The following is a 15113-nucleotide window of genomic DNA, read 5'->3' as shown; positions in this document are numbered from 1 at the left end:
TGTCCGACATATTTCGTCTCTTCCTTTCGTTTCTATTCCTGTGGGTTCTCGAGATGAAGGATCTGAGGCCTGGAAACCAATTCAAAGCTGCGGCAAAAGCACCGGCGACCTAAACTGAGCTGGGTGGGCAGGAGGCTAGCGAGGGTTTTACTATCGGGCTTATTCTATGCGCCACCGCTGGCGCAACCTTTTAATTAATCACGTTTTTAAAAACTTGTTTTTTGGTCCTTAAAACTGCAAAGAAAAATCGAATGCCGCATACTTATGGTCCCAATTAAAGCCTTTTATCAATACATCTTTTTGTTTCTTTTTTTCCAGGTGTCATCGTGCAAGGATATAGAAAAATAAACTTTAATTGGCATGCGCCGACTGTGAGAGCCTTTCTCGCAAACAGCCAGAGGAGACGATGGCCCACGGTTTGCGCGTGCGCAATTCTAATCCTTAACTAGGCTCGGCCTACCACTTGCGCAGGCGCAGATCTTACGTTGGCTTCTTTGTGGGTGGCTTCTGGCCTGAAAAGGAGAGCATTCTGGGAACGCCGGAGACGGAAATTACTTCGCCTCACGCTCGGGCGCCGGCGGCCGCAGCTCGTTTTTTTCGGATTTCTAGAGTTAGGAACTTGGAAACCCTTTGCCAATATGTATGACGCGGACGAGGGTAGGTATCTACTCGGAACACTCCGAGGCGACCCATCTAAGGAGGGAAAAGTGGGGAGCTGAATTAATTGAGAATTTGCGGCCTCTTCCCAATCGCCGCTTAAGTATTCCCGGTCATGCCCCCCAAAATTCCCCCAGGCCGGGTACAAAGCTGGGATTATGAAAGAGGGTGCAGGGAACGTAGCATTAATGTCCCTGGTCAGGTGAGTCTTGTTTTCTCCGCTTTCTGCTCCTGGGTAAGTCTGATACGCCGCTTTTCCATATTGAAATGGCGCGCAGAACAGTTAAGACAAATTCCGTTGTTTGTACTTTGAAGCAAAGGACTCCGTTTTTGATTTCCCCCAGGGCCACAGTGGATTTATTGAATAGTTGAATTTTTGAGTGTCAGCCTGTGCCAAGTATTGTGCTAGGTCAGGAAATACAGCAGGGTCAAAGAATATAAGCGTGTATGGAGGGTCGGGGAGGTGAGGAGGGGTTGGTCTCTTTTGGAATTCCTTCGTGCTGTCAAATGACTAAGTATATTGTCCTAAAAGATCTTTAAATTTTTTCTTCCCACAGGATGGTAGTTTTCAGGTGTTATGTATTTTACTGAGTGGGATCAGTATGTATTTTTTCTTTTCACATGTAGAATTCTTAGTCAAATCTAGTGTATTTTCATTATGTATTTTTAGTATTGTTATGATTTTAATGTTTGTTTATATTTGAGAGGGGGAGAGAGCACAAGCGCGGGAGGGGCAGAGAGAGGGAGACACAGAATCCCAAGCTAGTTCCAGGCTCTGAGTTGTCAGCACAGAGCCCCACGTGGTGCTGGAATCCACGGACTGGGAGACCATGACCTGCTCGGAGTCCTACGACTAACTGAGCCAGCCACCCAGGTGCCCCTCATTATGTATTTTTAAAGTTCAGTCTTCCATTATTCACAGCTTCTATTTCAGACTTCACTTTTTTTCTGACTCCCAGTCCTGTGGCCACCTCTCATGTTTCTCTTTATTTCCGCAGCCACTTCATGGAGAAAAAGGAGAATAAACTCTACTGTTTAAACTTCTCTGTCTCAGATCTTGAGTCTACAAATTTATAAATATCTTTATTAGATTTCTTAGATTAGAAATTAGATTTTTTCTAGCTCAGAAAAAAATTTGAAGTTTTTTTAGTTTGACATTTTGAGTGCATAATGTATTCTCATCACTCACAAGGTAGAACATATAAAATTATTAAAGGGTAAGGTCTTAACTCTTGTCCACTATCTAATGTGAGTCCCTTCCACAGTAGGTAATCTCTGTTCTTAGATTCTCTCTTCAGAGGGCTTTATGCACACTAAAGCAAATATAAATGGGATTCTGTTGTCTACCCTTTTACAAACAAAAGGTAACACTCATACTTTTCTGCATTTTTTGAGATATATATTTCAATAAATACATATATTTTATATATATGTTTTGTATATATGGGATATTCTCATGAGCACCCTCAGATTTTTTCACACCTTCCTGGTTTGTGTGGGTATACCGTAAGTAGTGTTTTATTGATGGTTATTTGGGTCATATCCGGTCTTTTTCTGGTTCAAGTAGTGCTGTTGTGAATTATCTTGCACTCGTCATTTTGTCCAATGCAAGTATGTCGTTCGGAGAAATTCCTAGATACAGAATTGTCAGCTTGAATAATACACATGTTTAACATTTTGTTAGCTGGTGCCAAGTAACCACTATAGTGATTGTACTAGTTTATATTCTCATTAGCAATGTATAATAATCTTGTGGAAAGAGAGTTAAAGGTATTTCATTTATCAAGTCTGCTCCAGCATTGAGTCTACATCCCATTTCTGCTTGTGCCCTTTGATGTCTTTATTAGATAATGCCTTCATCAGTTTTTAGACACTCCTTTTCACCTGGCTTCTTTTTCTATATGAAATACTAGATCTCTTGATCTCAAGAAAACGTTTGTTTTTCTGTTTGTCCTTAAACTCTTTGTTTACTTCTAATATTTTACCTTTCTCCTTTCATTCACAGCTAGTCATCTTAAAAAAAAAAAAGTTTCCAATTCCCATTTTTCAAATTCTCAACCTGTTATAATCTAATGGTGCTCAAGCCACTACATTAAAACAACTCTTAGTTAGAATGTCAGTGACTTCTCAAGTGATAAATCAGAGGGATTTATTTTTTAAACATTATCCAAACCCAGGGTGCCTGGGTGGTTCAGTTGGTGGAGTGTCCAACTCTTGATTTTGGCTCAGGTCATGATCCCACGGTTGTGGAATTGAGCCTTGCATCGGGCTCTATGCTGAGCGTGAAGCCTGCCTAGGATTTCTGTCTCTCTCAAAAATAAAAATAAAGGGGGCGCCTGGGTGGCTCAGTCGGTTAAGCGTCCGACTTCGGCTCAGGTCATGATCTCATGGTCGGTGAGTTCGAGCCCCGCGTCGGGCTCTATGCTGACAGCTCAGAGCCTGGAGCCCGTTTCAGATTCTGTGTCTCCCTCTCTCTCTGCCCCGTCTCTCTCTGTCTCAAAAATAAATAAACGTTAAAAAATAAAATAAAAATAAAAACATTTTAAACCTTAAACTCTGTTGTGGTATTTAACATTGTTGACATCCTCCTGGAAACTCACTCCTTCCTTCTGCCACATAACTCTCTATTCTTCCTACCTATCTGACTTTCCTTCTCATTCTCTTATACTATTCATATTCTCTCTGGAGGATTTCATCTATTTTCCATGGCTTCAGTTACCATTTATTTGTGGATGACTTTGAATTTATATTTCCAGTCCATATGTTTTGGATATCTAATGCCAGTGGACAAATTCACTTGAATGTGCCCCAGGCTCCTCAAATTTGTCACTGCCCAAACATCTATTTTCTTTATCTGTCTTCCTAATCTGCTTTGTCCTGTGTTCTCCATTTCCGTGAGTGGTATTACCCTCTTCTGTTGTTGAAGCCAGAAGCCTGGGCATCATTCTGGATTCCTCTCTTCTGTCTCTATTATCTAATGAGCCACCAAGCCCTGAGAGTTCTGCCTCCTAAATATGTCAAATCTGGCCATTTCTCTGTTCACTCTGCCACAATGTCTAGTTCAGGCCACCACCATCTCTTGCCTAGATTACTTCTCCAGATTCTCAAATGGTTTTGGTGCTCCAGTTTTCTTGCCTTTCCAATTCACTCTCCATACTGTGGCCATAGTGATCTTTCAGAAATGAAATCTGATCTAGCCACACCTTTGTTAAAATGGTAGAATGGTTCTATTGGTAAAAAACAGTCTCTTTTACCACTCCAACTTCACACTCCATCCTTCAGCTACATTGGCCTTTCATTCCTTGAATATCTTTCATTTTGGAGTCTTTCACGAAAATTGTTTTCTGTTTGAAATATTACTATCTCTATGCCTCCTGTCTCACCCCTTTGCTTTTGCCTGGTTTACTCCTGTTTATTCTTATGTGAGATTGCTGCTCAGCTCAGCTTTTGGGAAGTCTACCCTAACCTCAGGTCTTGGTTAGGACTGTCCATATCACTTTTTTCTTCCTGTTAATTGAGTTCATCTTGTTTGTATCCCCCACAGTAGGTGATAATCTGAGGATACAGCTGAAGATTTACTATATCTCTGGGATACAGTAAATACATTCAGTAAATATTTGATGAGCAGGTGAATGAGTAAATGAGTCTCATTCATGGATTCATTTCTTTTCACATGACTCTAATAGGGGTATTCCTTAATTTCCCCCCTTCAGTCTTCTCTACATAAGCTTTCCATATTCTACCGGAATAATTATCACATGTTTGTAATATTAATACAATTATCACCTTATTATTATCACTTATTAATAATTATCACCTATTTGTAATTTAGAACTCTTATTTGAGCTTTATATTTATATCCAGTTGTTTACTACAAGTATTTAAAGGGATAAATGATCTACAAGTATACCTAAAGCTGACCTCCTTATTTCTCCCCCTTTCCCACCTTTTTATTTGCTTCTCTGTGGCTGTGATGTTAGCCTCTAATCTTTCATCAAAGCTGGGTATCTCTGAGCTATTTTAGATACCTTTGTCTTACCCCTCCCACCATGTGTAGGGGTCAGTCCAGTCCATTGAAGAAGCGTTTATTACATAATTTATTTTGAATATATGTGTTAATTTTATTTTATTTTTTAATTAAAAAAATTTTTAATGTATTTATTTTTGAGACAGAGACAGAGCATGAGCAGGGGAGGGGCAGAGAGAGAAGGATACACAGAATCCGAAGCAGGCTCCAGGCTCTGAGCTGTCAGCACAGAGCCTGATGCAGGGCTTGAACTCATGGACTGTGAGATCATGACCTGAGCTGAAATCAGACACTGAACCAACTGAGCCACCCAGGTGCCCCATGTATGTTAATTTTAAAATAGAAAATTCTTAAGTTTTGCAGACTGCATATATGTCAGAATATAAAAATACAGCATTTTTTTTTTTTTTGAGAGTGGGTGGTGGAGGGGCAGAGGGAGGGAGAGTGAGAGAGAGAGAGCCTAAGCAGGCTGTATGCCCAGTGAGGGGGGGGGGGGTGTGGAGGGGTTGATCTGAGTACCATGAGATCATGACCTGAACTGAAATCAAGAGTCACACTTAACCAGACTGAGCCACCCAGGCGTCCCTCACATACGAATTAAAAAAAATTTTTTTTTAATGTTTTATTTGTTTTTGAAGGAGAGAGAGACAGAGTGTGAGTTGGGGAGGGGCAGAGAGAAAGACACACAGAATCCATCCAAAGCAGGCTCCAGGCTCTGAGCTGTCAGCACAGAACCTGACACAGGCCTCGAACTCAAACTGCAAGATCATGAGCTGAGCTGAAGTTGAACGCTCAACTGACTGAGCCATCCAGGCACCCCCATTTACCTTCTTACATGAGAAGATGAGCTTAATATCAGAGGACCAGTGCACTCTGATTTTTCAAATGTCCTATTGTTCATATTACTATTGCTGCATAACCTAAAATTTGGCTGCTTGAAAACTAATTTAGTGTGTTCATGGATTCAGTGGGTCAGGAATTTGGACAGAGCATAGTAGGAATGACATGTTTGCTCCATGATGTCAGTGGTTCAGTGCAAAGACTTAAAGGCTGAGTGTTGACAGTTGTGGGCTGTATGATCTAGAGTGTTTATTCACGTTTCTAGAAGGACTCAAGGACCAGGATTGCTGACCTAACCATCTATAAGTGTTCTCTCTGTATGGTTTGGGCTTCCTCACATTAAACAAGCCTTAGAGTAGTAGAGCTTAATTAACGGACACTCAAAGCTCCAGAAGCATGTGTTTCAGCAAACAGGGTGGAGCTGTGTTGCCTTTTCTTACATAGCTTTAAAAAAAATTTTTTTTTTTTTTCAACGTTTATTTATTTTTGGGACAGAGAGAGACAGAGCATGAACGGGGGTGGGGCAGAGAGAGAGGGAGACACAGAATCGGAAACAGGCTCCAGGCTCTGAGCCATCAGCCCAGAGCCTGACGCGGGGCTCGAGCTCACGGACTGCGAGATCGTGACCTGGCTGAAGTCGGACGCTTAACCGACTGCGCCACCCAGGCGCCCCTGTAGTGTGGTTTTAGTTGCATTATCTTAGTTTTGGCACTGTCAGAAATCCCTCAGATTTAAGGGGAGTAAACATAGACCCTGTATCTTGATAGGCATATCAAGATGACATTATAAAAGAGCATGTGAAATGGAAGATACAGTTGTGGCCATCTTCAGAAAATACAGTCTGTCACACCTTTACATGTATGAAATGCTGTTGTAATAGACCATTGTACCTTAAGGTATTGCCCAGCTATTGGAACACTTCTCTGGCTTTACTCCCCTACCCTAATCTGTCCCTCCAGTCTCTGAGGAGCTTATTTTTTTTTAATGTTTATTTATTTTGAGAGAGTACCCAAGTGCATGTGAGCAGGGGTGGGGGGTGGGCAGAGAGAGAGGGAAGGAGAATCCCAAGCAGGCTCTGTGCTGTCAGCACTGAGCCCAACTTGGGGATGATCTCATGACCACGAGATCATGCCCTGAGTGGAAATCAAGAGTCAGACGCCTTAACCGACTGAGTCACCCAGGTGCCCTTCTGAGGAGCTTATTGACTAGAGGACTACATGCTTGCTCCTAGTTATTATTACAGTTAGCTATTCATGAGAATTACATGGACTTTCTGGAGAAGATGGAATATTAAACAAATTCACACAACTTACACTGAACCTTTGTAATTGTAGCCTCTGTATATTGGGAGAATACCTATGTGACATAGACCTTTGTATACGTAGATGTATACCTATGTATATTATACGTTAGTAATAACTCGATTAATTGAGATTTTTGAAGAAGGGTAAAAGGATTGTTTTTTATTTAGCAGAGAGTAAATGTGTTTCTGCTACTTCAAACCATAGGAGTGAGATATGCACATGCATACAATATTTTTGGTTTTTGCAGATATGCAATATGATGAGGATGATGATGAAATCACCCCAGACTTGTGGCAAGAAGCATGCTGGATTGTAATCAGGTAACTTTTTAGACTAAACTAAGCCTTAAGAGGCACAATAAACTGTAAAAGGATTTCTTGCTTATTCTGTTCTTGAAAATTAGATGTTTTATATGTATATGCTCCATGAGAGCTGGTTTCTCTATTTATGTATTTAACTTGAACCTTTAAAGTATTTTAAGACTTAAAAAGTTACATGAAGAATTTATGTATACATTTCGCTTAGATTCTCTAGATGTTAACTTTATACAGTTGTTTTGTGTTTTTTTCCCTCTCTCTACATATTTTTTCCCTGAGACATTTGAGAGTCTGTTGCAGACCTAAACATATTCTTTTACGTACTTATAATATAAGTTCTGAAAATCAGGAAATTGATAGTAATACAATAATTTAATCTACAAATCTTATCCAAATTTTGCTGGTTGTCTCACTAATGTTGTTTATAGCAAAATAAATTTTTTTCTGATCCTGGATCCAACCTAGGATTACATATTATGTTTAGCTTTCATGACTTGTTTTTTTGTCTCTTATAATTTAGAACTGTCCATAAGTCTTTCTCTCTCTCTCTTTTTTTTTTTTTTTTAACTTTGGCATTTTGGAATGCCAGTTACTTTTTAGAATGTCCCTCAGTTTGGGTTTGTCTGATGTTTCCTTATAACTAGATTCAGATGATGACATTTGGCAGCAGTGATGTTCTCTTTGCAGTCCATCAGGAGGCATGAGATGCCTATTTTTTCCATTTCTGGTGTTAATTTGATTCCTTAGTTTTCTTATTATTTTAAATGGATAAAGAGTTATGTTAGGTTGTATTTTAACCCAAATTTCCATCGAATTCTAAATGCAATTAAGATGTAATAAAACTCAGAAGCCTTAACAATAGGTAAGAAAAGTAACTTTTCATTTTTTAATGTTTATTCTTTTGTTTATTTATTGAATTTTATTTATTTATTTTGAAAGAGAGTGAGTGAGAGGCAGAAAGAGAGGGAGAGAATCCCAAGCAGGCTCTGCACTGCCAGTGCAGAGCCAATGTGGGGCTTTGAACTATAAACCATGAGATCATGACCTGAGCCAAAACCAAGAGTCAGACATTTAACAGACTGAGCTACCCAGATGCCCCTAGTGTTTGTTTATTTTGGAGAGAGAGACAGGAGAGAGAGAATGAATCAGAGGATCTGAAGTAGCCTCTTTGCTGATAGCAGAAAGCCTGATGCAGGGCTCCAACTCACAACATGACCTGAGCTGAAGTCAGATGCTTAACCAACTGAGCCACCCAGGCACCCCAAGAAAAGTAACTTTTTTTTTTTCTTTTAATATTTATTTTTGAGAGAGAGAGAGAGAGACAGAGTCAGGATGTGAGTGGAGGAGGGGCAGAGAGAGAGGGAGGCACAGAATCTGAAGCAGGCTCCAGGCTCTGAGCTGTCAGCATAGAGTCTGATGCGGGGCTTGAACTCATGAACTGTGAGATCATGACCTGAGCCAAAGTCAGACGCTTAACCAACTGAACCACCCAGGTGCCCTGAACCTTGTTTTATTAAAAATGTATTGAGATTTGGGGATATAAGTGTATATTTTTACAATTAAACATGGCTAGAAAAACTTTGTTTTGAGATATTGGTATCTTCTGTGATATTTGAGTATTAAAACACCAAGAGGCATCTTGCTAAGAAAAAATAACTAGGTAGATACTCTGTGAGTGTGCACAGGGAGAGGGAGAGAATCTTAAGCAGGCTGCTTGTCCAGTGTGGAGCTGGACATAGGGCTTGATCTCACAACTGTGAGATCATGACCTGGGCTGAAATCAAGGGTCAGACACTTAATATTAAGTCACCCAGGTGCCATTTAAAGACATTTATAATTAGGGTCTCCTTATAGTTCTTATTTTTTTTTTTTTTAAATTTCTTTTTTTAACCTTTATTTATTTTTGAGACAGAGAGAGACAGAGCATGAATGGGGGAGGGTCAGAGAGAGGGAGACACAGAATCCGAAACAGGCTCCAGGCTCTGAGCTGTCAGCACAGAGCCCGACGCGGGGCTCGAACTCATGGACCGCGAGATCACGACCTGAGCCGAAGTCGGATGCTTAACCGACTGAGCCACCCAGGCGCCCCTCCTTATAGTTCTTATATTATGGTTTAATTATTTTACCCATAAGTCTTGTTTTCCTAAACTTAATAAGTTCTACAAAGAAAGTGTTCCTAGTCTCATCCCTATTTTGGATACCTCATAGTATCTGGTATAATGATGGACATAAGGTGGTTGGTATTTAATGATTATTTGTTGGATTTAATTATAATGAAAATGAGGAAGTATGCTAGAAAACGTCACTGAGTTATAACTGGTTTTAAACCCAAATATTTTCCCAGTTCCTATTTTGATGAGAAAGGCTTGGTCAGACAGCAGCTGGATTCTTTTGATGAGTTTATTCAGATGTCTGTTCAAAGAATTGTGGAAGATGCCCCACCTATAGACCTACAAGCTGAAGCTCAGCATGCTAGTGGAGAAGTTGAAGAACCGGTAAGATGGTTATTCTAATAAAGTAACATATGTAAAAGAAAAGTATTGATTTGAAATTTCAGTCCTTCTGTCAGCTGGCCTAAAGGTTTAAAAAAAATGGTAGGTGTTTTTAGCAGGGTACTTACAGCATTTTTAAGACGCTCTTGATTTATTCTTCCTAATGGAGAGATGCATTTTGCAAGTAGTCCAAAACTAATCTTTATTCAGATAGTAGAGATTTAATAACTGGGGAGAGGGAACTTAGAAATATAATGAATTACCAAGAGAAACAAGCCACAAATAGTTAAGCCCCCCTTTTTTCTTTTACAGTAAGGAATCATAAAATGTATTTGAAGGACTTTTCCCCTTTTTATTATTATTTTTTAAAGTTTATTTATTTTGAGAGAGTGTGAGAGCACACGAGTGGGGGAGGGGCAGAGAGAGAGAGGGGTAGAGAGAATTCCAAGCATGCTCCGGCTGTCAGCGCTGAGCCTGACTCAGTTCTCGATTTCAGGAACTGTGAGATCATGACCTGAGCCAAAATCAAGAGGCAGACGCTTAATCATCTGTGCCACCTGGCACCCCTCTTTATTTTTTTTTGTAAGAAACACATTATTATAATTATATAAGAGATTATAAAGGGAAATGACCCAAACATACCAGCTGTTTTAGTTTTTCTAAGTTTCCTAGAGTCTTTGTTTACACATATGTGTGTTTTTAGCATTGTTAAAATCATAGGAAGAGTCTGATTTTATAATCTGGTTTTACATGAGTGATTGTGAAGAAGTATGTAGTCCAAAATAATGGCTGTTCCTAGTTTTTGAGAAGAGAGGTAGCATTGTGGGCTTTGAGAACAATGGGGAAATTGAAAAACAAAGTGAGTCAGGGAGAGCCCCAGTTCAGTCCTTCTTTTATATCTAACCAGTTCAGTCTTTCTTTTCTGTAGCTAACTAAGCTTCTTTTTTTTTTTTATGTTTTTTATTTTATTTTTGAGAGAGTGAGACAAAGCACTAGCAGGAGAGGGGCAGAGAGAGAGGGAGACACAGGATCTGAAGCAGGATTCAGTCTCCGAGCTGTCTGAACAGAGCCTGATGCAGGGCTTGAACTCATGGACTGTGAGATCATGACCTGTGTTGAAGTCAGACGTTCAACTGACTGAGCCACCCAGGAACCCCTCTGTAGTTAAGCTTCTGAGGGTTGATCTGTTCTTCTCATTCTAACTGGAGACACTGCATACATAGACTTGCTGTTAAGAACAAAAATAATTGACACTTTTGGCACTGTACTGGAAAAATGGGTATACTTTTTTTTTTTAATACGGCATTTTCTCTTCTTGGCATTTGCAAAACGAGAGATAACAATAAACATAACAGATTCAGAGTGCCAGTACCATTGAGGTCTATTGGAGGAGGAGATTTCTTTTTTTTTTTTTTTTTTTTTTTTAAACATTTATTTATTTTTGAGAGACAGAGAGAGATAGAGCACAAGCAGGGGAGGAGCAGAGAGAGAGGGAGACACAGAATCTGAAGTAGGCTCCAGGCTCTGAGCTGTCAGCACAGAGCCCAATGTGGGGCTCAAACTCACAGACCGTGAGATCATAACCTGAGCTGAAGTCAGCTGCTTAACCAACTGCACCACCTAGGCACCCCTGGAGGAGGAGATTTCTGAAGGGTATCAGAACTCAGTGGAAATTAAGTTGAAATTAAGCTGAAATTAAGCTGACTGTGACGGCAGGGTAGGACTTGTCTTAGTAGAGAAAAAAGATACTTAGGGGCTTCAGCAAGAAAATAAACTTGGTGTTATTTGGCTTTGGGATAGAATGACCACAGCAATCAGTATATGATTTGTCTGAGTATCTTTTTTGATCTATTTTGTTTTAGTGGCTTGATCTGTTTTTGATAGGTGTTAGTAGAAGATAAAATAGAACGAGATTGTCAGGCTTTGGATGTCATTGGAAATTATTGAAAGATTGTCACACTATTTGCATAAAGCATTATTTTAGAAAGGTTACTTTGGAAATGGTGTTTAGTGGTAGTGGGAAGAGGCTGAAGATAGGTAGAAATCTTTGAATAGCGTAGGTTTAAGATAATAATGTTCTAGATTAGGATAATGGTAGAAATAAGGAGCAGAGGGGAGGGTTCTCTCTGGTTCATGATCACCACCAGTTCTCTTTGCCCTTTACTCCAGTTTGGGAATCTTGGGTGTTAATAATTTACCGTTAATGGTCTGCTTAGTCCCACTGTCTACCTTTCTGAGATTTGGTTTGGAGAGAAATCCACACTATTGGTGTATCTCTGGAAAGTTCTTATGGATCTTGTTTTATTGGGGGAGCAAATAGATATTAATTGGAAAGTTTTTTTTTTTTTCCCACAGGTTGGAAGTTATCAGTCCCCCCCCCCCCCCGCTTTTTTAAAAAAATATTTGCTTATTTATTTTTGAGAGAGAGAGAGTGTGTGCAAGCAGGGGAGGGGCAGAGAGAGAGGAAGAGAGAATGTGAAGCAGGCTGCACACTGTCAGCGTAGAGCCTGATGTAGGGCTCGAACTCGTGAACCATGAAATCATGACTTGAGCTGAAGTCAGACCCTTAACCAACTAAGCCACCGAGGTGCCTGGAAGTTGTCAGTCCTTTTTATAGAGTAAGTAGGGGGACACCTGGATGGCTCAGTCGGTTAAGCATCTAACTCTTGATTTTTTCTCAGGTCATGACCTCACGGTTTGTGGGTTTGAGCTCCGCCTTGGGCTCTGCTCCAACATTGCGGAGCCTGCTTGGGATTCTCTCTCTCCCTGTTTCTCTGCCTCTCCCCTGCTCATGCTCTCTCAAAATAAATAAAGAATAATTAGAATTTTTTGTATATTTAATTGAAGTTAGGCTTGTGTGTGTGTGTGTGTGTGTGTGTGTGTGTGTGCGCTTTCGATTACATTAGCGTGGTCCTAATTGTCTGAGTATCTTTTTGTTTTTTGTTTTTTGTTAACTTTGTACTTCTGACCTTAACCAGGGAGAGTGCACATGAAACTACATAGATCATTAACACAAATCCTTCAACTGTTTGATGTAAACACAGAGCACACGAGATATGTGCATAGTCTTTATTTACTTGGGATATTTTAAGTCGCTTTGTCTTTTGCCTTAAGAAAGCAATTAAGTATAAAACTTGACATCTATGGAATGTGGATGTTGGCTTTGGAGAGTCCTCATATCAGTAAAGTGGGTTAATTTCAGCAGTTCCTAGAGCTGTTTCTACTCAAAATGTTAGTGTTGATTAAATTGGAATCATTAAAACTTTAATGGACAAAAATTACCCTTCTTCATGTTTTTTGGTTTCATTTTAGCCAAGATATTTGCTGAAGTTTGAACAAATTTACCTCTCCAAGCCTACCCATTGGGAAAGAGATGGTGCTCCTTCACCAATGATGCCAAACGAGGCCAGATTAAGAAATCTCACGTAAGAATTTTTCCAGTAGCTGATATTGAAATACCATTCAGAAAATGTAATTTTAACCAGCTGAGAGATTTAGTAAACATCTTACTGTTACTTGTGATCTACTTTTGTTTTTAAAGGTATTCTGCTCCCCTTTATGTTGACATAACCAAAACTGTCATTAAAGAAGGTGAAGAACAACTTCAAACTCAGCATCAGAAAACTTTTATAGGAAAAATTCCAATTATGTTGCGTTCAACTTACTGCCTGTTGAATGGCTTAACAGATCGTGATCTTTGTGAGTTAAATGAATGCCCCTTGGATCCAGGTGGATATTTCATTATTAATGGGTCAGAAAAGGTATAGTAAGCATTATTTAAAGAAAGTTATAAAATCATAATAAAGATTTAAATTATGAAAGTTGAAATTAAAAAGTAAGCTTGTATACAGAATAACCTGGAAGTTTAAGATGCAGATTTTTTATTCTTCTTTCTACTTCAAGGACCTGTGGGTTTTATGGTGTAACTTTTTTATTGTCCACAAAGGTTCTGATTGCTCAAGAAAAAATGGCAACAAACACAGTCTATGTGTTTGCCAAAAAGGATTCTAAATATGCCTACACAGGAGAGTGTAGATCATGTCTGGAGAATTCTTCCCGACCCACCAGTACTATTTGGGTTAGCATGCTGGCGAGAGGAGGACAGGTATGGACTGGAATATGATATTGTTTGGGTTTACTTCTTTTTGTCTAGTCTTACAATTTTTTTTAAGTTTGTTTATTTTGAGAGAGAGCATGAAGAGAAGAGGGGCAGAGAGAGAGAGAGAGAGAGAGAGAGAATACCAAGCAGCTTCCATGCTGTCAGCACAGAGCCTGATACAGGACTTGATCTCATGAACTGTGAGATCATGACCTGAGTCGAGATCAAGAGTTGGATGCTTAACCAACTGAGCAACCCAGGCACCCCCTGTTTAGAGTTACAGTTTATCAGGCTGCATTCTTAGAGCTTTTCTGGACTATATTGTCAGTGTTATGTGGTAGGTATTGTATTATTTACTTATTGCTGTGTAGCACGTTCCTCCAATAGCAACATTTATCATCTCACAGATATGTAAGTAGAACCAAATGGCATTTGGAGATATGAGGGCTGAGGGTACAGGAAAAAGGGCAAGATGAAGATTTGGATATCATTTATTTTAAAGTTTATTGAGAGAGAGGGAGGCAGGGAGGGAAGGGGGAGGGGCAGAGAGAGAGAGGGAGAGCAAGAATCCCAAGTGGGCTCCGTGCTGTCAGCAGTGAGCCCAACTCTTGGCTCAAATCCATGAACCGAGAGACCATGACCTGAGCCAAAACCAAGAGTCGGATGCTTAACTGACTGAGCCACCCAGATGCTCCTGGAAATCGTTTGTGAATTGTTACTGAACAGCCATAAGATGGGAGTTAAGGAAGGAGGCCTAAAGTAGGAGGAGAGAGATGACAGAAATTGTTATTAGAAGGACCATGATAATGTAGGGTTATGAGGCGAAGAGAAGAGAGAGCTTAATATTGAAGAAAAAAATATAAAATGGAGAGGTCAGTTGATGGTATGTCATTGTAGGTTAGTAATTTTTTGTATGTGTGTAGAATTAAAGAGAAATTGGAAAAAAGAAACTTGTGTGAAAGAAGCTATTTGTTAATTTTGAAATATTCAAGTGAGATACAGATCAGCTCTGAATTTTTCATTCTCTGCTGTGTTTTTCCCCCATGTTTGTCTCTCTGTGTTTTTTTTTCCCCTTTAGCCCTCATATCTTTCTTTCAGAGAATTTTGTGTGTGTTTTTTTAGTTTGTTTTTGTTTTTGCTTGTTTTCTATGGGGGGAGAGGGTGTGGGATCAGTGTTCATATTCTTTTGTATCCTGATGTAATTTCCAAATACAGTATTGGGTAATTCTGAGAGAATTTTGCCAGGCAGATAGTAGAGGATGGAAGTTCTCTCAGTTCTAAATGATCAACCTGTTCATAAAATTAGTAAACCTGTTCCAGTGGTCTTGGAAAGCATCCATGGGATGTTCCTTAGAGTATGAGATGTATGCGTCTTTT

The 15113-nt window shown here is 39.6% G+C and overlaps 1 protein-coding gene across 2 annotated transcripts in view; it reads left to right on the top strand.

Moving 5' to 3' along the window:
• POLR2B (RNA polymerase II subunit B) overlaps positions 1 to 15113 on the top strand; it is a 42764-nt gene that overhangs the window by 212 nt on the left and 27439 nt on the right. Inside the window, exons 1-7 of one of the 2 annotated variants that reach the window (XM_043604174.1) lie at positions 8 to 123; positions 319 to 657; positions 7076 to 7148; positions 9490 to 9640; positions 12950 to 13062; positions 13179 to 13398; positions 13584 to 13742. In XM_043604174.1, coding sequence (XP_043460109.1) covers positions 639 to 657; positions 7076 to 7148; positions 9490 to 9640; positions 12950 to 13062; positions 13179 to 13398; positions 13584 to 13742 — 735 coding nt within the window. In that variant the 5' untranslated portion in view covers positions 8 to 123; positions 319 to 638. Of the gene's footprint in view, positions 1 to 7; positions 124 to 318; positions 658 to 7075; positions 7149 to 9489; positions 9641 to 12949; positions 13063 to 13178; positions 13399 to 13583; positions 13743 to 15113 lie in introns of those variants that run through there. The other variant, XM_043604184.1, reaches the window with a different exon arrangement.

Source organism: Prionailurus bengalensis, chromosome B1, assembly GCF_016509475.1.
Source record: "Prionailurus bengalensis isolate Pbe53 chromosome B1, Fcat_Pben_1.1_paternal_pri, whole genome shotgun sequence".
NCBI lineage: Eukaryota > Metazoa > Chordata > Mammalia > Carnivora > Felidae > Prionailurus > Prionailurus bengalensis.
Note: the sequence above shows the minus strand (reverse complement) of the source record. Positions and strands in the feature narration are given on the sequence as shown.